General features: G+C 42.3%; 1 protein-coding gene across 15 annotated transcripts in view; it reads right to left on the reverse strand.

Moving 5' to 3' along the window:
• The window catches only part of LOC138675465 (protocadherin alpha-C2-like), a 502,001-nt gene that overhangs the window by 20,029 nt on the left and 457,141 nt on the right, over positions 1-24,831 (reverse strand). For all 15 annotated transcript variants that reach the window (XM_069763738.1, XM_069763752.1, XM_069763739.1 and 12 more), the window contains one exon: positions 21,269-21,357. In XM_069763738.1, the coding sequence (XP_069619839.1) occupies positions 21,269-21,357 (89 nt within the window). The remainder of the gene's footprint in view (positions 1-21,268; positions 21,358-24,831) is intronic.

The raw sequence follows: 24,831 nt of genomic DNA on the forward strand, positions 1-24,831 counted from the left end.
AACTTGCAATTCAAATTGAATTTCTCTGCTGAAGTTGAATATCTGCAAGTTCAATCATCTCTAATTTGTATATCTGTGTTTTTGTCATGAGTGCGTCATGTCCTCCTGAGATATCTGGGATTAGAAGATCACAACATATTGCGAATCACAGATCTTTCATTTAGCCTAGGTGTTTGTGTTTCATATTAAATGGATTTCGTTTACTTTGGGGCTGAAGAGGTTAACAACCCTTTCTATGCTGATTAGAAACTTGCAGCTCCATCTCACATCTATTCCTGGTCTGGTCATTTCCTCTCTCTATAAAATCTGCCCAGATCTCCTTTTCCTTGCCAGTGTAAGTTTTGTTTCCTAGCTCTTTGAAGTCGCTGTGCTGAGTTGAAGGTCATTGTTGCTGCAGGAGATTGTTGCATGCTGTTTTTGGGTGTATGCTTTCCTCATTGTTTTATTCCCATTTGGTTACCACATTCCTACCCTTCCCTATATACCTTTCTACCCTTTGGTGAGTGTTTTTGTATGTTAGTTGCTTTCTTTTACCTCTGTTGGTCTTATGTGTTTATTCACTACTGTTTCTGAACCAGGTCTCCTGGGAAGGGGGAGGGGGCAGCTTAGGGTATAACAGGAGAATAGTAAGGCTGGTAGCCCATACTTCCCCACCTTTAGCGGTACCTTTGGGAGCACGGATAGCTAGGGTTCCATCCCTGGGAACAGTGCAGGGTCCCTTTCCATATTTACATACAGTCACAACGTGAGTTTTTTAGTGTGTTTAATTTTGTTTGTGGTGAGCAAATAGGAGTTGGATTTAACATAAATGTTTCAAATTGATTGTTCAGTCATATGATTTGTATGTATGCATTTCTGTTTTGGTTGTTGCAATCTGAACTGTATAAATGGCTGTAAATACAATTCCATAGTTGCTACTTTTAAAGATAACCTTTCACCAGTTTTAGCATGTTAAAGAGAGGAGAGGATGTGCAATACCTGGCTGCGGCCACTATCGGTAGACGGAGCATCTCTGAGAACAGCTGATCGGCTGGGGTTCTGAGTATCACACCCCCATCGAACAGACATGGATGACCTATCCTAAGGATAGGTCATCAATGTTAAAGCAGTGGACAACCTCTTTAAATATGGAATAGAATAGTGAGTGCAGAGCTAAATAAAATGTAGGAGTTTCATTTATAAATTTACAATTACCGTATATACTCGAGTATAAGTGTAAGCCGACCCGAGTATAAACCGACCCCCCTAATTTTGCCACAAAAAACTGGGAAAACTTAATGACTCGAGTATGAGCCTAGGGTGGAAAATGCAGCAGCTACTGGTAAATGTCAAAAGTAAAAATAGATACCAATAAAAGTAAAATTAATTGAGATATCAGTAGGTTAAGTGTTTTTGAATATCCATATTGAATCAGGAGCCCCATATAATGCTCCATAAAGTTTATGATGGGCCCCATAAGATGCTCCATATTAAAACATGCCCTATATAATCCTGCATAAAGGTTAATAATGGCTCCATATGATGCTCCATAGACACATTTGCCCAATATAATGCTGCACAGACGCTGATTATGGCCCCATAAGATGCTCCATAAAGATATTTGCCCCATATAGTGCTGCACAAACCTTGATTATGGCCCTATGAGATGCTCCATACAGACACTTGCCCCATATACCGTAATGCTCCACAAACGTTAATTATGGCCCCATACAGACACCTGCCCCATATAGTGCTGCACAAACGTTATGGCCCCATAGATGCTCCATACAAACACTTGACCCATAGAGTGCTGCACAAACTTTATGGCCCCATATAGTGCTGCACAAACGTTATGGCCCCATATAGTGCTGCACAAATGTTATAGCCCCATATAGTGCTGCACAAACATTATGGCGCCATAGATGCTCCATACAGACACTTGACCCATTTGCTGTTGCTGCGATAAAAAAATAAATCACATACCTCTCCGTCGCTCAGGCCCCCGACACTTTCAATATTCATCTGCTCCTCGTTCTGGCACCGCTCCATCTTCAGCACTGACGTTCAGGTAGAGGGCGCGCACTAACCACGTCACCGCGCCCTCTGACCTGAGCATCACTGCAGAAGACGGAGCGGCACTGGAATGGGGAGCAGGTGAATATCACGTAGCGCTCCCCATTCCCACTATACTCACCTGCTCCTGGCATTGTGCAGTCCTTGCTTTCCCGATGCCACAGCTTCATCCTGTACTGAGCGGTCACCGCTCATTACAGTAATGAATATGCGGCTCCACCTCTATAGGAGGTGGAGCCGCATATTCATTACTGTAATGAGTGGTACCATGTGACCGCTCAGTACAGGAAGAAGCTGCCGCTGCAGGGGAAGCAGAGACCTGCAGGGACCGCACCAGGAGTAGGTGAGTATAATTAGACAGCCCCCGCTCCCCCTCCCCTGCTGACCCCTGGGTATGACTCGAGTATAAGCCGAGAGGGGGACTTTCTGCCCAAAAAAGTGGGCTGAAAATCTCAGCTTATACTCGAGTATATACGGTATGTCTAGAAATATCTGAATAGTGACCGAATCTCTGTGATTTGGGCTCTGCATGCCACTTTTTTTTATTTATAATGAAAACAACAGAGATGCAATTGAAGTGTAGACTTTCAGATTTAATTAAGGGGGTTATACAAAAGTATTGTGTGAAACGTTGAGGAATAGCCACTATTTTTTCTACAAAGCTCAAAAGTAATTGGATAAATTAACTTTACCATAAAAAAATGTTCATTTGTAATACTGAAGTCTGGAAGCCAGGTACATCATGAAACACTAAGTTTCCTAGTTTGTAATGCTTAGCCAGACCTTAACTGCAGCTGACTTCAGTAGTTGTTTGTGTGTGGGTCTTTCTTAAGTTTTGTCTTTAGCATGTGAAATGCTGCTTGATGGGGTTGAGATCTTGTGATTGACTTGACCATTGCAGAATATTCCACTTCTTTGTCTTAAAAAGCTCCTGGATTGCTTGCACGGTGTTTTCAGTCATTATGCATTATGTACATTATGTGAATGTACATTATGTACATTATGTGTACATTATGTCCAATCAATATTGCTGCATTCATTTGAATCTGATAAGAAAGTATAGCCTGTACATTTCCTAATTCATCCGGCTGCTTCTGTCTTCAGTCACATTATCAATAAACACTAGTGACCCAGTGCCATTGGAACCCATGCATTCCTGTTGTGAATTCTGTGGCTAAATTCACTCCTGTGGTCACAAGTGGTATTGCAGCCTCTGGGCTTCCTCCCTCAGGTGTTTTGGTGAGCTCGTTGGCTGCCTTGCTATTTAACTCCACCTGAGTCTGTCTTCCTTGCTCCTTGTCAATGTTCCAGTGTTGGATCTGAGCTACTGCATCTTTCCTGTGGCCTGCTGCTCTGCTAGATAAGTGTTACTTTGTTTTTGTTTCCGTTTTTTCTGTCCAGCTGTGCTATTCTCTTTTGCTGGAAGCTCTGAGACGCAAAGGGTGCACCGCCGTGCCGTTAGTTCGGCACGGTGGGTCTTTTTGCCCCCCTTTGCGTGGTTCTGCTTTAGGGTTTTTTGTAGACTGCATAGTTCTCTTTGCTATCCTCGCTCTGTCTAGAATATCGGGCCTCACTTTGCTGAATCTATTTCATTCCTACGTTTTGTCTTTTCATCTTGCTAACAGTCATTATATGTGGGGGGCTGCCTATTCCTTTGGGGTATTTCTCTGAGGCAAGTCAGGCTTGTATTTCTATCTTCAGGCTAGTCAGCTCCTCAGGCAGTGCCGAGTTGCATAGGTAGTGTTAGGCGCAATCCACTGCTGCTTTTAGTTGTGTGAGGATAGGTTCAGGTATTGCAGTCTGCAGAGATTCCACGTCTCAGAGCTTGTTCTATTGTTTTTGGGTTATTGCCATATCACTGTATGTGCGCTGATTACTGCACACTGTGTTGCCTGATAGCACAGCATAACAGAACAAGGAGCCAAACCAATGATTCTCAATAGAGGGAAAAAAGAAGTCCTGACATCATTTTTTTTTCCTCAGCTCTGTCTTCAGTTTTTTTTTTTTTTTTTCCCCTAGACATTAGAGTGCTTCAGGACACAGCTGTGGACATGGATATTCAGGCTCTGTGCTCCTCAATGGATAATCTCGTTATAAATGTACAAAAGATTCAAGATACAATTGATCAGAAATCTATGCTAGAACCAAGAATTCCTATTCCTGATTTGTTTTTTGGTGACAGAACTAAGTTCCTGAGCTTCAAAAATAATTGTAAGCTATTTCTGGCCTTGAAACCTCATTCTTCTGGTAATCCTATTCAACAGGTTTTGATTATTATTTCTTTTTTGCGCGGCGACCCACAGGACTGTGCGTTTTCTCTTGCGCCAGGAGACCCTGCATTGAGTAATGTTGATGCGTTTTTCCAGGCGCTTGGATTGCTTTACGATGAGCCTAATTCAGTGGATCAGGCTGAGAAAAATTTGCTGGCTTTATGCCAGGGTCAGGATGATGTAGAAGTATATTGTCAGAAATTTAGGAAGTGGTCAGTACTCACTCTGTGGAATGAATCTGCACTGGCGGCTTGGTTCAGAAAGGGTCTCTCTGAAGCTCTTAAGGATGTCATGGTGGGATTTCCTATGCCTGCTGGTTTGAATGAGTCTATGTCCTTGGCCATTCAGATCGGTCGTCGCTTGCGCGAGCGTAAATCTGTGCACCATCTGGCGGTATTGTCTGAGAGTAAACCTGAGCCTATGCAGTGCGACAGGACTATGACTAAAGTTGAACGGCAAGAACACAGACGTCTGAACAGGCTGTGTTTCTACTGTGGTGATTCCACTCATGCTATTTCTAATTGTCCTAAGCGCACTAGGCGGTTCGATAGCTCTGCCGTCATTGGTACTGTACAGTCCAAATTCCTTCTGTCCATTACCTTGATATGCTCTTTGTCATCGTATTCTGTCATGGCGTTTGTGGATTCAGGCGCTGCCCTGAATCTGATGGATTTGGATTATGCTAAACGTTGTGGATTTTTCTTGGAGCCTTTGCGGTGTCCTATTCCGTTGAGAGGAATTGATGCTACACCTTTGGCCAAGAATAAGCCTCAGTACTGGGCCCAGCTGACCATGTGCATTGCTCCTGCACATCAGGAAGTTATTCGCTTTCTGGTACTGCATAATCTGCATGATGTGGTCGTGTTGGGGTTGCCATGGCTACAAACCCATAATCCAGTATTAGATTGGAACTCTATGTCGGTAACCAGCTGGGGTTGTCAGGGAGTACATGGTGATGTTCCATTTTTGTCTATTTCGTCATCCATTCCTTCTGACATCCCAGAGTTCTTGTCTGACTTTCAGGATGTATTTGAAGAGCCCAAGTCTGATGCCCTACCTCCGCATAGGAATTGTGATTGTGCTATCAATTTGATTCCTGGTAGTAAATTCCCTAAGGGTCGTTTATTTAATTTGTCCGTGCCTGAACACACCGCTATGCGCAGTTATGTGAAAGAGTCCCTGGAGAAGGGACATATTCGCCCATCGTCATCACCATTGGGAGCAGGGTTCTTTTTTGTAGCCAAAAAGGATGGTTCGCTAAGACCGTGTATTGATTACCGCCTTCTTAATAAGATCACTGTTAAGTTTCAGTATCCCTTGCCATTGATATCTGACTTGTTTGCTCGGATTAAGGGGGCTAGTTGGTTTACTAAGATTGATCTTCGTGGTGCGTATAATCTGGTGAGAATCAGGCAGGGAGATGAATGGAAAACGGCATTTAATACGCCCGAGGGTCATTTTGAGTATCTGGTGATGCCGTTCGGACTTGCCAATGCTCCATCTGTTTTTCAGTCTTTTATGCATGACATTTTCCGTGAGTATCTGGATAAATTCCTGATTGTTTACTTGGATGACATTTTGATCTTCTCTGATGATTGGGAGTCTCATGTGAAGCAAGTCAGAATGGTTTTCCAGGTACTGCGTGCTAATTCCTTGTTCGTGAAGGGATCAAAGTGTCTCTTCGGTGTGCAGAAAGTTTCATTTTTGGGGTTCATCTTTTCCCCTTCTACTATCGAGATGGATCCGGTTAAGGTCCAGGCCATCCAGGATTGGACTCAGCCGACATCTCTGAAAAGTCTGCAGAAATTCCTGGGCTTTGCTAATTTTTATCGTCGCTTCATCTGTAATTTTTCTAGCATTGCCAGACCATTGACCGATTTGACCAAGAAGGGTGCTGATTTGGTTAATTGGTCTTCTGCTGCCGTGGAAGCTTTTCAGGAGTTGAAGCGTCGTTTTTGCTGTGCCCCTGTGTTGTGTCAACCAGATGTTTCTCTTCCGTTCCAGGTCGAGGTTGATGCTTCTGAGATTGGAGCAGGGGCGGTTTTGTCACAGAGAGGTTCTGGTTGCTCAGTGTTGAAACCATGTGCTTTCTTTTCCAGGAAATTTTCTGCTGCTGAGCGTAATTATGATGTGGGCAACCGAGAGTTGCTGGCCATGAAGTGGGCATTCGAGGAGTGGCGTCATTGGCTTGAGGGAGCTAAGCATCGCGTGGTGGTATTGACTGATCATAAGAATCTTACTTATCTCGAGTCTGCCAAGCGCTTGAATCCTAGACAGGCCCGTTGGTCGTTATTTTTTGCTCGTTTTGATTTTGTGATTTCGTACCTTCCGGGCTCTAAAAATGTGAAGGCGGATGCTCTGTCTAGGAGTTTTGTGCCCGACTCTCCGGGGTTATCTGAGCCGGCGAGTATCCTCAAGGAAGGAGTCATTGTGTCTGCCATCTCTCCTGATTTGCGGAGAGTGTTGCAGAAATTTCAGGCTAATAAACCTGATCGTTGTCCGGCCGAGAAACTGTTCGTCCCTGATAGGTGGACTAGTAAAGTTATCTCTGAACTTCATTGTTCGGTGCTGGCTGGTCATCCAGGAATCTTTGGTACCAGAGAGTTAGTGGCTAGATCCTTCTGGTGGCCATCTCTGTCACGGGATGTGCGTGCTTTTGTGCAGTCCTGTGGGATTTGTGCTAGGGCTAAGCCCTGCTGTTCACGTGCCAGTGGGTTGCTTTTGCCCTTGCCGGTCCCGAAGAGGCCTTGGACACATATTTCGATGGATTTCATTTCTGACCTTCCCGTTTCTCAAAAGATGTCGGTCATTTGGGTGGTCTGTGATCGCTTTTCTAAAATGGTCCATCTGGTGCCCTTGGTTAAATTGCCTTCCTCCTCTGATTTGGTGCCTTTGTTCTTCCAGCATGTGGTTCGTTTGCATGGCATTCCTGAGAATATTGTTTCTGACAGAGGTTCCCAGTTTGTCTCGAGGTTCTGGCGAGCCTTTTGTGGTAGGATGGGCATTGACCTATCTTTTTCCTCGGCCTTCCATCCTCAGACTAATGGCCAGACCGAACGAACCAATCAGACCTTGGAAACATATCTGAGATGTTTTGTTTCTGCTGACCAGGATGATTGGGTGTCATTTTTGCCGTTGGCTGAGTTCGCCCTTAATAATCGGGCCAGCTCGGCTACCTTGGTCTCTCCATTTTTCTGCAATTCTGGGTTCCATCCTCGTTTCTCTTCAGGACAGGTTGAGTCTTCGGACTGTCCTGGTGTGGATTCTGTGGTGGACAGGTTGCAGCAGATCTGGACTCAGGTAGTGGACAATTTGACCTTGTCCCAGGAGAAGGCTCAGCTTTTCGCTAATCGTAGACGCCGTGTGGGTCCCCGACTTCGTGTTGGGGATCTGGTTTGGTTATCTTCTCGTCATATTCCTATGAAGGTTTCCTCTCCTAAATTTAAACCTCGTTTTATTGGTCCGTATAGGATTTCTGAGATTCTCAATCCGGTGTCTTTTCGTCTGACCCTCCCAGACTCCTTTTCTATACATAATGTATTCCATAGGTCATTGTTGAGAAGATACGTGGCGCCTATGGTTCCATCTGTGGAGCCTCCTGCCCCTGTTTTGGTGGAGGGGGAATTGGAGTATATTGTGGAGAAAATTTTGGATTCTCGTGTCTCTAGACGGAAACTCCAGTATCTGGTCAAATGGAAGGGTTATGCTCAGGAGGATAATTCCTGGGTTTTTGCCTCTGATGTCCATGCCCCAGATCTTGTTCGTGCCTTTCATGTGGCTCATCCTGGTCGGCCTGGGGGTTCTGGTGAGGGTTCAGTGACCCCTCCTCAAGGGGGGGGGTACTGTTGTGAATTCTGTGGCTAAATTCACTCCTGTGGTTACAAGTGGTATTGCAGCCTCTGGGCTTCCTCCCTCAGGTGTTTTGGTGAGCTCGTTGGCTGCCTTGCTATTTAACTCCACCTGAGTCTGTCTTCCTTGCTCCTTGTCAATGTTCCAGTGTTGGATCTGAGCTACTGCATCTTTCCTGTGGCCTGCTGCTCTACTAGATAAGTGTTACTTTGTTTTTGTTTCCGTTTTTTCTGTCCAGCTGTGCTATTCTCTTTTGCTGGAAGCTCTGAGACGCAAAGGGTGCACCGCCGTGCCGTTAGTTCGGCACGGTGGGTCTTTTTGCCCCCCTTTGCGTGGTTCTGCTTTAGGGTTTTTTGTAGACTGCATAGTTCTCTTTGCTATCCTCGCTCTGTCTAGAATATCGGGCCTCACTTTGCTGAATCTATTTCATTCCTACGTTTTGTCTTTTCATCTTGCTAACAGTCATTATATGTGGGGGGCTGCCTATTCCTTTGGGGTATTTCTCTGAGGCAAGTCAGGCTTGTATTTCTATCTTCAGGCTAGTCAGCTCCTCAGGCAGTGCCGAGTTGCATAGGTAGTGTTAGGCGCAATCCACTGCTGCTTTTAGTTGTGTGAGGATAGGTTCAGGTATTGCAGTCTGCAGAGATTCCACGTCTCAGAGCTTGTTCTATTGTTTTTGGGTTATTGCCATATCACTGTATGTGCGCTGATTACTGCACACTGTGTTGCCTGATAGCACAGCATAACACATTCCTTTGCAATCGCAATGCCTCCACCATGTTTTACAGAGGATGTAGTGTGCTTAGGATCATGAGCTGTTCCAACCCTTCTCCACACTTTCTTCTTCCAATCACTCTGGTACAGGTTGGTTTTAGTTTCATCTGTTCAAAAAATGCTTTTCCAGAACTGGGTTGGCTTCTTTAGATTTTTTTTGGCAAAGTCTGGTCTGCTTTTTCTATTACTAAGACTGATTAATGGTTTGCACCTTGTGGTAATTTGCATTTGCTCTCATTAAGTCTTCTCTTTATGGCAGACGTGGATACTGAAACACCTAATTATGGTAGAGTGCTCTTCACTTGCATAGATGTTGTAAAGTGTTTTTTCTTCACCGTGGTAAGGATTTTGTGATCATCCATTACAAATGCACATAGATACCAATCTATTAATTTGTCCACTCCTAACATTTCTGTTATCTCTCTTAAGAATTTATTCTTTTTTCAGCCTAATGATGGTATGTTTCTCTTCCATTCAGAGCTCTTTTCACCGCGTGTTGTGGGTTCACAGCAACAGCTTCTAAATGCAAATGCCTCATCTGGAATCAGCTCTAGACCTTTTACCTGCTTAACTGATGCTGGATGAATGAGGGAATAACCTATTCTGCCAATTTAAGAGCTTTTGGGATAACTACGTGCTATTACAAACACTTCTTGTAGCTTTTATGTCACAACAGATAAAAGCTGCAAGAGGTGTTTGTAATGACACAAAGCTCTGCTCCAATCTACACAGAAGATGCCAGCAGTGAGATCAGTAAGGAGAGTAAAAAGCTAATACGAACATTCTGTAGGCGATTGTTGTTTTTTTCATGACACCTCCTGCTTATGACTGAGCAATGTCAAGCAGGGGAAAAATTCACAAAACCCCAGAGATGAATCTCTGCTAATGTTTCCTTGGTTGAATAAAGAATTTAAATCCAAGCTTTACAGGCTAATATCTCCGCAACAGATGAGAATTAAAAACAAAAATACATTTTATTTATCTTTGCAGCCACCATGTTATAGCCAGTTTAAAATGCTAAAACTTGATGCTTTTGCTAAAGTCAGTGCAAGTTAGATTCCATGTAAACCATATGCTAAATGGTTATTATTGTCAACAGATTTTCTCCATATTTTTCAAAATGACTATATGTTGCTCCTGCTATGGTGTCACTGACATGGTTGTAATTAACATAGTAGTATAGTAGTAGATGCAGCAGCTGATAAGAAGGGCGTTCATCTAAGACTTACACAGATTATAAGATTTACTAAAGGTACCGTCACACTGAACGATATCGCTAGCGATCCGTGACGTTGCAGTGTCCTGGATAGCGATATCGTTCAGTTTGACAGGCAGCAGCGATCAGGATCCTGCTGTGACATCGTTGGTTGGAGCAGAAAGTCCAGAACTTTATTTCGTCGCTGGACTTCCCGCAGACATCGCTGAATCGGCGTGTGTGACGCCGATTCAGCGATGTCTTCACTGGTAACCAGGGTAAACATCGGGTTACTAAGCGCAGGGCCGCGCTTAGTAACCTGATGTTTACCCTGGTTACCAGCATAAACGTAAAAAAAAAACCACTACATACTTACCTTCCGCTGTCTGTCCTCCGGCGCTGTGCTTCTCTGCACTGTGAGCGCCGGCCAGCCGAAAAGCAGAGCATAGCGGTGACGTCACCGCTGTGCTTTCCAGCTGGCGCTCACAGTCAGTGCAGGAAGCAGAGCGCCGGGGGACAGACACCGGAATGTAAGTGTCGCTAAATATGACAGTACCTTTAGGCTCTAAGTAAAAATGGAAAAGACATAGGACCTCAAAATTTACAATACGCTTTTCATCCCCTGTTGGAGCACGCACACGTCACAGAAGAATCTAAAAGAAATTCTGAAGAATCTGAAACATATCAGTACCCAGTGTAGGAACATTTTTTTAATAGAAATGTGAAAAAATTCCTGTTATAGGGAATCTGTCAGAACCCTTAAGCTGTTTATACGGTTATCTTGCTCTTTGAAAGATAATGTCAAGCATACTTTAATTTGTGCAATTTGTTGCTCTTAGGCAGAAAAAAGCTGTATTAATTCATATGCAAATGAGGCTTAAGTGCTCTGGGAGTGTCAAAGTTCTTTCAGAGTCCAATCTTACTAAACTTGACTGACAGCTCACACAATGAAGCAGAGAAAGGTGAGTTTGGTGGGAAATACAGCTTGGAAGGTAGAGGCTTGGAAAGTAAAGACAGCTTTTTTTTTTCAATAAAGGAACAACAAATTGCAATAAATTAAGATATGCATGACATTATCTTTCAGAGAGCAACATGACCAGACCTTATAAACAGTTTGGGGGTGGGGAGGATGGATCGTGCTGACTGATTGCCTTTAAAGCAGATTCAGCATGGAAGACAACAATTCCCCATCTTGGATATGCATCCCCCACAGTAGAGCATTACGTAGTATTAAGGTACCGTCACACTTAGCGACGCTGCAGCGATACCGACAACGATCCGGATCGCTGCAGCGTCGCTGTTTGGTCGCTGGAGAGCTGTCACACAGACAGCTCTCCAGCGACCAACGATCCCGAGGTCCCCGGTAACCAGGGTAAACATCGGGTAACTAAGCGCAGGGCCGCGCTTAGTAACCCGATGTTTACCCTGGTTACCAGCGTAAAAAAACAAACAGTACATACTTACATTCAGCTGTCTGTCCCTTGCCGTCTGGTTCCTGCACTGACTGCTGGCCGTAAAGTGAAAGTGAAAGCACAGCACAGCTGTGAGTCACACAGCGGTGACTCACCGCTGTGGCTGTGCTCTGCTTTCACTTTACGGCCAGCAGTCAGTGCAGGAACCAGACGGCAAGGGACAGACAGCTGAATGTAAGTATGTACTGTTTGTTTTTTTACGCTGGTAACCAGGGTAAACATCGGGTTACTAAGCGCGGCCCTGCGCTTAGTTACCCGATGTTTACCCTGGTTACCAGTGAAGACATCGCTGAATCACCGTCACACACGCCGATTCAGCAATGTCTACGGGGAGTCCAGCGACGAAATAAAGTTCTGGACTTTCTTCCCCGACCAGCGATCTCCCAGCAGGGGCCTGATCGCTGCTGCCTGTCACACTGGACGATATCGCTAGCGAGGACGCTGCAACGTCACGGATCGCTAGCGATATCGTCTAGTGTGACAGTACCTTTACTCTCGCTATTTACTGAGGTTAAGTAGGGTCCTATTCATTTAAATTGATACACTGATCTAGATGAATAGAAGAAATGAATATAATGTTATTGTAATGAAGATTTGCAATGATTTTGTATAACAGTGTCTGTTCTTCTTGTATTATTGTCACCTTCAACAACTGGAGATTTTCCGTCAGCAATATTAAATGTGTAAACTGCTACTCGCCATCTCTATGAATCATACTGGATGTTCTACTAAAGGATTTTCATGCATCTAATTAATGTGAAAGGCAAAGAGTGACGTTTTTATTTATGAAGGTCTACTATTTGCATGAATATGATTTCCGATCATTTCCTTAAGGTTTTGGATCTATCTATTCAGTTACTGTATGCTGTTCCTCTGTTTCTGCAATGCCTAGAGGCTGACGAGGACCTACAGAATAGCATAAATAAATTTGGCAGTTGACCTGGTTCTGCTTCTCTCAATTAGGAAGCTCTTTGTTTAGACAAAGAAGAAAAAAATGCAGCATGTGCATGATTCATTGATAGTCTCGCTTATGATATTTAAAGAAAAAATAGCACCATAGCCCACTTTAACAAATATTTCTGAGATTCGGTGCCGGTCTCCTGCAATCTCTTATTTTGGATACCTGTGGCCACAAGGTCATTGACAGAGGTCACCTCTAAAGGTCCACTGATCTAATCTTGTGACTGCAATGACTTATAGCTGTAGACTTACAAAATGATGCGTGACTAACAACCATCATCATGGCTCTTAATTCTCATTCATTAGCTCTACAGGTAAAAAAAGCAATAAATCACTGCTTGGCCATGTGACCACTAGAGATGATGTCAGCACGGCCCGTTTCTTAATGGAATGTCCTAATTTTAAGACTGTATTAATAAAGAACTATGTCTATTTCATTATTTTTTTTATATATATAATTAAATGCCAAACTTTATAAACTCATAAAGGGAACTTTCTATCTAAGATTTAGTCATTAAATCACAATTACACTTTACAGAACACTAGTCATCTGGGTGTTGCCTGGGTGGAAACAAGTTACAGGCTCCTCGATGTTAGTGGACCCATTCTGCACTAATGCCACCTGCTACCCAGCATCAGAAGTCACGGCTCTTGCCGTCTTGCAGAGCAAGAGGTCAATCAAGAGGTTAATGAGTCTTCTTGATTGACCTCTTTCAGTCCTCTGCATTCCAATCTCCACTTTACGTCTCCTCATCTCAGCATGCTTAACATGTCACTATCCACAAGGAGAAACGATACTTCTTGGATCCCGGTCAGATGCCTCTCACTCAGCCAAACCAGATCTCCAATTTGCACTGACGAGGGGCAGTATTCCGAAACACAGTGTCTGCAAATTAAGATTTTGGTTTGGCTTTTATCCTACGTCATGTGATAAGGCTCATTAAAGGGTCGACATTGACTGTTAGGATTGCTACTTCCAATATATGGCACTAGAGTTTTAGTCCTCTTCTTCTCTGAAGAGACAATTTACAATCTCCATCTAAGAATTAGTTATTAGACCACAGTCACTATGCACTAGTCACCTGGGTGGTGCCTGGGTGGGAACAACTCACTGGCTCCTCAATGTTAATGGACCCATTCTGTCCTAATGCCACTTGCTACCCAGTATCAGAAATCAACAATAGCTGTGCAGAGCAGAGGTCAATCAAGAGGTTAATGAGTCTTCTTGATTGACTTCTTTCAGTCTCCTGCATTCCAATCTCTGTATATCCTACAAAGTTCTTTTCTCTGTTGAAGACCACGTCAGACTGTTTGGGAAATTTAGAAAAATAATTGTCTGGAGGTGAAAAGTTGAACACACTAGCCTCAATGCTGTGTCATACCAAAAGTAAAGCATTCTGAGACCAGTTATGTGTGAGGTTGCTTTTCATCCAAAGGAGTTGGCACAAGCAATGAACACAGAATGGTATCCAAACATGCTCCAAGAGCAACTTCTCCCTATGATAAAGGAGCAATTAGGTGATGAACAATGCATGATGGAGACCATGTCACAAGGCAAAGTGATAGCTAAGTAGCTCAGTGAATAAAAAATTAAACACTTTAGTCCATGGTCCGGAAAATCCCCAGATCTTAATCAATTGTGAACCTGTGGTTACTCCGCAAAATACAGGTGGACAAAAAAAACCACAGAAACACAGAAGCACTGATTAGACAAGAACGGGTTGTCATTAATCACAATTTGACCAAGAAGATGATAACCAGCTGCCAGGACGAATTGCAAAAGTCTTAAAAAATAAAGGTCAACACTATAAATATTGGGTCTTTGTGTAAACTTGATGTATTTATCATTAAAAGTGTAAAATGTATGAAAGGTTTATCATTATACTTCAGTAATGGTGGAAACATCTAAGGAAAAGATCTAAAACACTGAAGCAGCAAAGTTTGTGAAAACCAAAGTTTGCATCAGTCTCAAAACCTTTAGCCATGACTGCAGTTCTATGTAGTTTTCATCTGCTTTTGTATCTGTTTCATAACCCTATTTGGCAGAAGTTTAGGCGGTAGCTATGAGCCGGGGAGGTGCTGTGCCAGCGCCGACACAGGTCCCCCCGCCCATCATCGCCCGTTAAACTGTACTGGCATCCTGAATGTCAATACAGTTGAAAACAATGATGGAGGAGGGATCGTCAGCTGATGATCCCTCCTCCATCATCCTTCCTCTGCGTCGGACGTCTCAGCGCAGCAGATGCAATGATGTCACTACATGGCTCCGAGTGCTGAGATGTCCGGCATTTCAGTATGTTCGCTACAGAGATCGGCGCAACTGAGGAACGAAGAAGAGAGGTGAGTGTTGTACTTCGTTTTACATATGTGAATACTTTGTGGTGGCCATAACACTGTATGGAGGACTATGGTGGTGAATTACACTATTGGGAAGAGTACGGGGTGCATTACACTATATGAAGGAATATGGGGGGTGCATTATCCTAAATGGATAACTATGGGGAGTGCATTATACTATATGGAGTACTATCAGAGTGCATTATACAATATGGAGGACTATAGGGAGTACATTTTACTATATGGAGGACTATGGGGTGACTTACACTATATGGAAGACTATGGGGGCACATTATCCTATACGTAGGACTATGGGGGGTGCATTATACTATATGTAGGACTATAAGGAATGCAACATACTGTATGGAGGACTATGGAGTGCATTTTACTATGTGGAGGATGACGAAGGATGCATTATACTATATGGAGGATTATGAGGTGTATCATACTATATGGCAGGCAATGTGGGAATCATTATATTATATGAAAGGCTATGTGAGGCCCATTATACTATATGGATGGCTATATGGGGCCATTATAACATTTGGAGGGCTATCTGGGGGCCATTATAATATTTGGATGGCTATGAGGGGGCCACGATGCTATATGCAAACAACTATACAGCGTGAAGGTTTGTGTGGGGTCCATCATACTGTATGGAGGCCTGTGTGGGGTTATTATATTGAGAGCTAGTGTGGGCCACTCTAATGTGTGGAGAGTTATGCGGGTGATTATACTGCATAGAAGTCTGTGTGATGTTCACTGTTGGGGGGTCATACTGTGTTGGGGTCAGCATACTTTGCTGCCAGAACAGAAGTGGCATACAGTAGGGTCATCATACTGTGCATGTGGGGGGTACTGTGGAGATATTCATTGTGGGGGTATTATCCAGCATTTTTTGGGCACTTTAGTTAGCGTCATACTTTATGAATGCAATAAAAGGGGAATCTAGGGCTTCTGAAGGAGGAAATTGTCTTTGTAAAGGCTGCAAAGTTGTGAAATATGCTCTACTGTGACCCTGCCAAATATTAATTATTATTAACTTTTTTGGGGAAGGGGTGAAAATTAGAACTTCTGCTATGGGCCGCATGATTTCTATGTATGCCCATGCCTATATGCCATGGCAGCAGCTGCCTGGCATTGTTTGCTACAGTTCATTTAACTGTAATATCCCTAAGTTCCTTTCCATGTCAGTTTCACCTAGTGTCTTGCTACTTAGTATCTAATGGTAGAAAATAGAAAGCATTTTACACTCACAAACACATATTATTACATGTGTTGGCTTTAAACTTACGGTAATTAGCTATTTTTCTGACAAAGCCTCCACTGTACCTGAATCAATCTATAATAAAACAAAGCAAATCATGTTCTCTTTTCCTTCCTTTCCTTGGCTCCTAGCCACTTAAAATGTAATAATTGACATTATTTTACCTTATTGACATGTTATAAATAATTAACAGATAAAAGCTTATATCGGTTGCTTAAAATTTCAAGCAACTGCACTTGAAGTACATTAGTGCACATTAAAAGATAATCTTATGCTGACTTACTGTCTGTCTCAACCCAGATCTAGTCTAGATAAGTTCCCAAAGCAGGCTAAAAACTCTGAATTTGCAAGATTTGCACTTCAATGTTTCTGCATAATGTGAGTATAGGGAATAACAATCAATGAAAACATTTAGCCAAAGCCAAGCACTACTTTGCATATAATTAAAAAGAAGTAGTAAAGATTATATATATATATGTATATATAATTACATTATTACATATAACATTATTATTTATCAATAATTCTTATGACCCATATTTAGTTTAATAGAATGTACAATCAAATTAATGAGTATTGATAAATAATAATGTAATACAATGTATATATATATTTATATATAACATTATTATTTATCAATACTTATTAATTTGATTGCACACTCTATTAAACAAAATATGGGTCATAATAAGACTGTAAAAAAATTGTTGAAGATATCAACAAGTAAATATATAAAATAGTAGAAAAACAATACTAGAAAAACTTTCCATGCCTTCTGAAAGTGAATCTGTCAGTAGGTTTTGCTATGTGATGCGAGAGCAGAATGATTTTAAGGGCTGAGCGTGTGATATCTTGTGTGATATTTTATCAATAAAATCACTGATTCATCAGCAGGAGATTATAACTACAGGACTAGGTGTCTTGTGCCTCCTAGTCAACTGTTCTGTGTAACCCCGCCCCCACCACTGATTGGCAGCTGTCTGTCACTATACAGTGTATATAGAAACCTGCTAAATAGCGGTGTGGGCGGGGTTATACAGAGCTCAGCATTTCATGCACTGCTGAATCTGCAGCAAAAGTGCCAAAATAACAACATGCAGACCATCAAGTGACACATTGCTGGACTCAGGGATTCAGAGCTACATCATGTTGTTCTCAGATTACATAGCAAAAACCTGTTGACAGATTCCCTTTAATACAGTTACAGAAAAAAGCTAAACAAAGACAAACTAGAAGCTTATAGCTCTGGCCATGCCCCTTTTGCAGGACATGTCCCCCCAAGATCATTCACTGCCACCTTGATGCCAATCTGCAGAATTGCTTATTAAAGGAAAGTATCAACAAAGCCACGGAGATTTGCAGACTCTATTGGAAGCATGAGAGGTGTCGATCACTTCTGTGAATCTCCTGGATGTTCTTAGTAGAGTTAACAATTGTCCCCTACACACTCCTAATCAATCAGGACATGCAGCAACGTGATTAGTGGGGGTCCTACCACTAGTGCCCAAGTCACTACCCGAACTAAGGGGGCGCTGCCTTTTCCTACTGCTATGTGATACCTGACCTGGGGGTCTGTAGCAGCCCAGTAAGCTGTATACCCCAATAACAATACAGGCTCCATGCAAGGAACAATGCAGTGTGAATGGACCCATACAAAAAAAAGAGAAAAAAAAGCCAGGCTCATCGGAGGAAAAGAAAGAAAACAAGAGTCAAAACAGTAAAAGAGGCAGATGGGGAAGTGAAGAAAAATCAGATGCAGTGAATTAAAATCAGAAGCGGCAGGGAATTGTAAGAAGCAAATCAGGATAAAAATGTTGAGTGCGCAAAGACATCAGCGCGGCAGACGCTCCGCTAGTAAGTTCAGCACCGGCTTCATGTATTTTTAATCATGTTATTTCAGCTGAAGTCAGCAGTAAATGAGACAGCTCTAATGAGACTGCTCTCAACTTTGGCTCCACGGATTTCTCTCACAAGGAATCTTAGAAAAAAATTGGCAAAAACTTTAAAAGAGATTACAAATAAATATTGAATGTTTGATGCAGATATGTTTCCCGTTTGTATCTTCATTTTTATACCCGCTGTATTATGTTTCCAGTTGATACAGAAATAGCAAATGTTTACTGTACAGATATGTTCCCGAGAACCAGCAACATACCATGGAACACTCACCGACTGTCAGCCTCCTGGGTCCATGGTCTGCCCTGGCGCCATAAATGATGACGCCACCGTTCAACCAGCCACAAGACCACTGCGACTTGTGATAGGCTGCAGCAGTCAGGCACTATGAACCGCGGGCCATCAGAAAACGTCCAATGACACGCGGTTCAAGTCATCTGACTGCTGCAGCCTATAACAAGCCACAGTGGTGATGTGGATGGTGTAAAGGTGACACCATGACGTCCGGTGCCATCGCAGACCAAACTGCGGCCAGTACTGGATCTAGGAGAGTGACAGCAGGCGAGTATGACTGATTTGGTCATTTTTACAGAAGCCAGGTAATACGCACCTTTAGCATGGGCATCATCTTAATCCCTTCATGACTTATGACATATAGGAATGTCATAGATCGTGTCCCGCTTCATAAGAGCTAATTTGATCAGATGACATGTGCCCCTAACAGCCGTGGGTGGAATCACGATCCACCTGCGGCTGTTAACATGTTAAATGCAGCAGTCAATTTAACTTGAGCTTGCAGGAAGCGCATCATTAACCCTGCACATTGGCGCCCCTATCACATGATCAGAGTGCACTGTTGGGTTGGCATGACAATTGAGGGGTCTGCAGAAGACCCCTGTGCTTGTCATTGCAGATCTCTTATAAACGCTGGCCGCTGGCTGGTGTTTGTGCATGCTTCCTGGCCTACTAACAGGACCACATGGTGCCATGTTGATTGGGGCTTGATGGACACTAGTGATTTGGTGCCAAATGGAAATAGTAAAAAATTAAATTAATTCTAATCCATCTATCAGCTATCATAGTGATCGTTAGAGGCCAGGGTGGTGCGTGACATATTGAGAAATTCCTGTCATGTGCAATAAAAGAGCTTTTTCTGTTCTTCGGTTCAGGCGAAAAAAGCCTTCAGGGCAGTTTAGACATCTGAGGAAGCAATCCTTCACCTTGGTTAGGTAGATGTAGTGATGTTCCATACTATCTATCATCCCGGCCATGTCATTAACCGCTGCTACTGAGCCTATAGGCCAGTGTTTCTCAACTCCAGTCCTCAAGACCCACCAACGGGCCATGTTTTCAGGATTTCCATGGGTGATGGAGTTACTGCTGAAGCAGGTGATGAAATTATCACCTGTGAAATACTAAGAGATCCTGGGGTCTAAGGGGTATCGTTTCTCCTTGTGGAGAGTGACATACCATCTCTGGCTTGTCAAGGTAAGGAGACTTATTCGCCATGCAACGCTCCTCTGGGAAATTAAATATGCAAATTGCCTCTTCTGAGAAAAAGAGGACTTAAACTCTATAGCGCCACCTGTTGGAAGTAGCGATCCTACAAGTCGCAATCAACTTTTTAACGAGTCGTGCAATATGACTTAGGATTAAGGCCAAATCAGTATCTCAATTCGCAGACACGGTGTTTCGGGCTGTTGGCCCTCGTCAGTGCGAAGCATGAGAACTAATTTGGCTAGGTGAGAGGCTCTGGACTGGGGTCTAAGGGGTATCGTTTCTCCTTGTGGAGAGTGACATACCATCTCTGATCGCTACTTCCAATAGGTGGCGCTATAGAGTTTAAGTCCTCTTTTTCTCAGAAGAGGCAATTTGCATAAGAGATCCTGAAAACTTGACCTGCTGGTGGGTCTTGAGGACCGGAGTTTAGAAACACAGCTGTAGGCTAAAAGCGTCTTCTCTTAGGTGCAGAATCAGTTTCTTTAGTGCAAACAAACATAATGAAGACTTTCTGTGTCGTCCCCCACAATGGAGGTTTTTCTTGGAGCAAAAGATAAAATGACTGAAGATGTAATAAATCACATCCTTTAGTTGTCAGGAATCTATCTATCTGTCTGTCTATCTATTATCTATCTATCTATTTATCTATCTATCTACCTATCTATCTATCTTTCTATCTATCTATCTATCTATCTATCTATCTATCTATCTATCTATCTATCTATCATCTATCTATCTATCATCTATCTATCTATCTATCTATCTATCTATCTATCTTTCTATCTATCTATTATCTATCTATCTATCTATCATCTATCTATCTATTTATCTATCTTTCTATCTATCTATCTATCTATCTATCTATCTGCTATCTATCTACCTATTATCTACATATCTATTATCTATCTATCTATCTATCTATCATCTATCTATCTATCTATCTATCTATCTATCTTTCTATCTATCTATTATCTATCTATCTATCTATTATCTATCTATCTATTTATCTATCTATCTTCCTATCTATCTATCTTTCTATCTATCTATTATCTATCTATCTATCTATCTATCTATCTATCTATCTGCTATCTGTCTACCTATTATCTACATATCTATTATCTATCTATCTATCTACAGTATTATCTATCTATCATATATTTATTATCTATCTATTATTTATCTAACATCTATTATCTATCTATCTGTCTTTCTATCTATCATGGCAACGTTTTGGTTCATGTGTGAACCTTTTTTAAGCCGGAACGTTGTCATGTTGGGAGAATAAACAACATCATTTTTTTTTAATTGGACTGCTGCTATTCGCTTTTTATACTTACAGTATCTATAGGACTTTGCCTGCGAAACTTTGCACCTACACATCACTTTGCTGGTGCTGCATCTCATTTTGTCTTCTATCTATCTATCACATAAATACCTTTCTATCTATGGAACATTTATTCACTTCTGGTTTTTTCAATATATAAGTTATCCTTTAGTTAGAATGTCATCCTCTCTTTGCTGCATTACATTGTTTTAAAACTTATTACTTTTTTCTTGCCCCCCCCCCTCCCAAGAAATTGCGCCTTTCATGGTCTGTGTCTGTTGTTGCTGTACCATATAGTGATTTCAGATTCCAGTTCACACCTATTATATATAAAACAATTACACCTTTCTTTTTGTAGAGAGCTCGCTTTACCTGCTGTTGCACTGGAAACCGTTGGCCACTGTTGTTCGAGTCCTACCGGAGCGCCACGTAAGACTGCTGCTCCTTCCATATGTACAGCACTGTACAAGACAATAAGATCAGAAGAAAGGTAAGGTTTGCTAGTAACAACATTTTTACACACCGCTAAAAATTTCCCAAATATGAAACATGACAGGGATTGAGTAACCTATATTCTTTGTACTTATTCAAATCATATGAGAAAATAGAAGACGTTTGTCGGCAAGTTCGGTGATATTTCCAGGTCACTGAATAGGGTGGAACAGAAACTAAGCTGTCCCCATCACATACAGTGTTATTGTCAATGGTGTGATCGTGTGCCATCTGCTTCCGACACTGTAACACAGATGTCACCTTTCATTGTAATTTTGGCTTTGAAAGAGCTGCCGAGAACTGATTTCTGGAGAACAGGAAATGTACAGCTGAGCGAATTTTTCAAAATTCTCCTTCCTCAGGACAAACATACATAAGGTGAGCGTATCTTACTCGTACTTGTTTTGGTTATATTATGAAAAAACTTTATTGCGCTCCTGGTTTTTTATTTAGTTAACTGGATGCAGCAGTTGTGACACAATCAGAGTTATTAGATATAGCAAAGCTCAGACAGCTAACCCCACCAACACCACAGCTTTCTGTGTACATTGTATAGTGACAGTGAGCTGCTTATCACAGGAGAAGGTGTGGCTGGACCAGAGCTCACATGCACTGTGGTCTGGGCAGTGATAATCTACTGATGATAAAACCTTAATTCTGTGGAAAGAACAGCACAAAGCCTAATAAGGGACACATCCCTGAAATCTGTGTCTCATCTACTATATTAAGCTGTCCTCAGAATACATACCAAAAACGTGCTGACAGATTCCCTTTAGTAAATGATAATCATGCCTGCAAACATATAGATGAGCTCATCGGATACAGAACCCCAATCTGGACAATTGCTAAAGTCTTGTGCACATTGGCTTAATGTGATGAAATACCAAAACCCCTAACCCATATAAAGAGTGAAATATGCGCAGGGGCTGAGGTTTGCTACTGTTGAGTTTCCCCTATACAGTACAAGCCTCTCTATTCTCCCACTTTTTTATTATCTACAAATTCTATACGACTGTATAATAATTACATATTAAGCACTGATATTCTACATATCTTTTATTTCGCTTATTATGTACCTAACTTGTTATGTGTTATTGTCTTACACTTTTCATCAGAGTTGGTTTCAAACCACAAAGAATTTGGAACATATAACAGTTATCATCACTATTATGTGCTGTGTATGTGGCCAGGTGCAAACAGAACGCAATGTAGAATGATATTGGTAATTTTAGAGATTGGTTCTCTCGGGCAGGCACTAGGCATTCGCTTGATAGGACAATGCAGCTGAAGAACATTTGGATTTGGACACTGTATTTAGTGTAAAAAAAGCAGTAAATGGATCAGAGACAGACACAATTACCTTTCCAGAGAGCGAAAACAACTTGTTCATGAAAAGTTAAAGAGTAAACATCATCTTTATATTTATTCCGTAAATCAATACTAGGCGTGAAAATAACAAACTTTGTAATATATCCTATCACAGAAATCTGCTTCTTTCTCCTCCAGAAATGATCTGTCATTATCAAACTTCTCAATTCACGGGTTAGAATTTGTCTCTGTGAAAACAGATGGTTCCATTACTGATATAGGCGAAAGCAGTTACTACTGATATAGTTCTATGTAGATTGTAGGGGGAGGGGTTCTGATTCTAGCTCCTCCCCTTTGACTTCTCCCCTCTACATAGACTCTTCTCAGTAGCAGCCGCCATTTCCTATTTCAGTCATTTCAGCTGGTGGAGCGGGGGTCACAGGGGATGTTTGGTGGTCCGGCGATGATATCACTCCCATTCCAGACTGGTATGGCTAGGAGCCCCTAACATCCATTGCTGGGATGGGGTTGCCTCCGATAAATCCCATCGCAGGCTGGTGCTTCAGTATTCGGCGGTGCTCGGTGGTGTGGGAGCTCCGCCGACATTTTGTGAAAGTCCACAGCCCCCGCACATCCATTGCTCTGATGTGGTGGCCTCTAGGAAAATGGCCGCTGGATCTCGACAGTGTAATCTCATTGCTGACATCTCAACCTGTGCATGCGCCGCCTCCAGCGGCCATTTTCCCGGAGATCACAGCATCGCAGCAATGGAAGTGTGAGTGAGATCATCGCCCCGCAGAGTTGGACCACCGCAGGATCGCCCAACTCCTGCTGCCGCCACACAAGTTTTGGGGGAAAAAAGTGCATTTTATAGTCTGAAAAATACGGTAAATGCCATTGTCAATTACTGATAGTGGCAGTTAACACACTCCGACAGGGGGGCACGTCATTCTACCATCCCATGGGTGCACCCATTATATGGTCATGGGGCGCCAAAGCGTATCCATGAAAGCCGGGAGTCTGCTGATGCCTGTCATTATAATCTTCTTCTGAACATCAGCGTTTAGCTGGCATTCATAGGAAATAGTGATTTTTTCTATGCATAGCAGTGCTATCGCACGAGCAATCAGACTATCACAGCTTCAAACTATTAAATATAGTGAAAAAAAATTAAAAAAAGTTTTTAAAAATATGATAAAATAAAAAAAGACACAAAAGTTCAAATCACCCCCTTTTGGCCCAATTAAAAATAAAACAGTTGACAAAAAATACAAATACACATATTTGGTAACTCTGTGTCTGAAAAAATTGGATCTATCAAAATAAAAAGTAAATTATTATAATTGGTAAACGGTGTACCGAGAAAATAATCAAAAAGTCAGAATTTTTGCCTGCCACAGTAACATAGTAACATAGTTAGTAAGGCCGAAAAAAGACATTTGTCCATCCAGTTCAGCCTATATTCCATCATAATAAATCCCCAGATCTACGTCCTTCTACAGAACCTAATTGTATGATACAATATTGTTCTGCTCCAGGAAGACATCCAGGCCTTTCTTGAACCCCTCGACTGAGTTCGCCATCACCACCTCCTCAGGCAAGCAATTCCAGATTCTCACTGCCCTAACAGTAAAGAATCCTCTTCTATGTTGGTGGAAAAACCTTCTCTCCTCCAGACGCAAAGAATGCCCCCTTGTGCCCGTCACCTTCCTTGGTATAAACAGATCCTCAGCGAGATATTTGTATTGTCCCCTTATATACTTATACATGGTTATTAGATCGCCCCTCAGTCGTCTTTTTTCTAGACTAAATAATCCTAATTTCGCTAATCTATCTGGGTATTGTAGTTCTCCCATCCCCTTTATTAATTTTGTTGCCCTCCTTTGTACTCTCTCTAGTTCCATTATATCCTTCCTGAGCACCGGTGCCCAAAACTGGACACAGTACTCCATGTGCGGTCTAACTAGGGATTTGTACAGAGGCAGTATAATGCTCTCATCATGTGTATCCAGACCTCTTTTAATGCACCCCATGATCCTGTTTGCCTTGGCAGCTGCTGCCTGGCACTGGCTGCTCCAGGTAAGTTTATCATTAACTAGGATCCCCAAGTCCTTCTCCCTGTCAGATTTACCCAG

Source organism: Ranitomeya imitator, chromosome 4 (assembly GCF_032444005.1).
Source record: "Ranitomeya imitator isolate aRanImi1 chromosome 4, aRanImi1.pri, whole genome shotgun sequence".
NCBI lineage: Eukaryota > Metazoa > Chordata > Amphibia > Anura > Dendrobatidae > Ranitomeya > Ranitomeya imitator.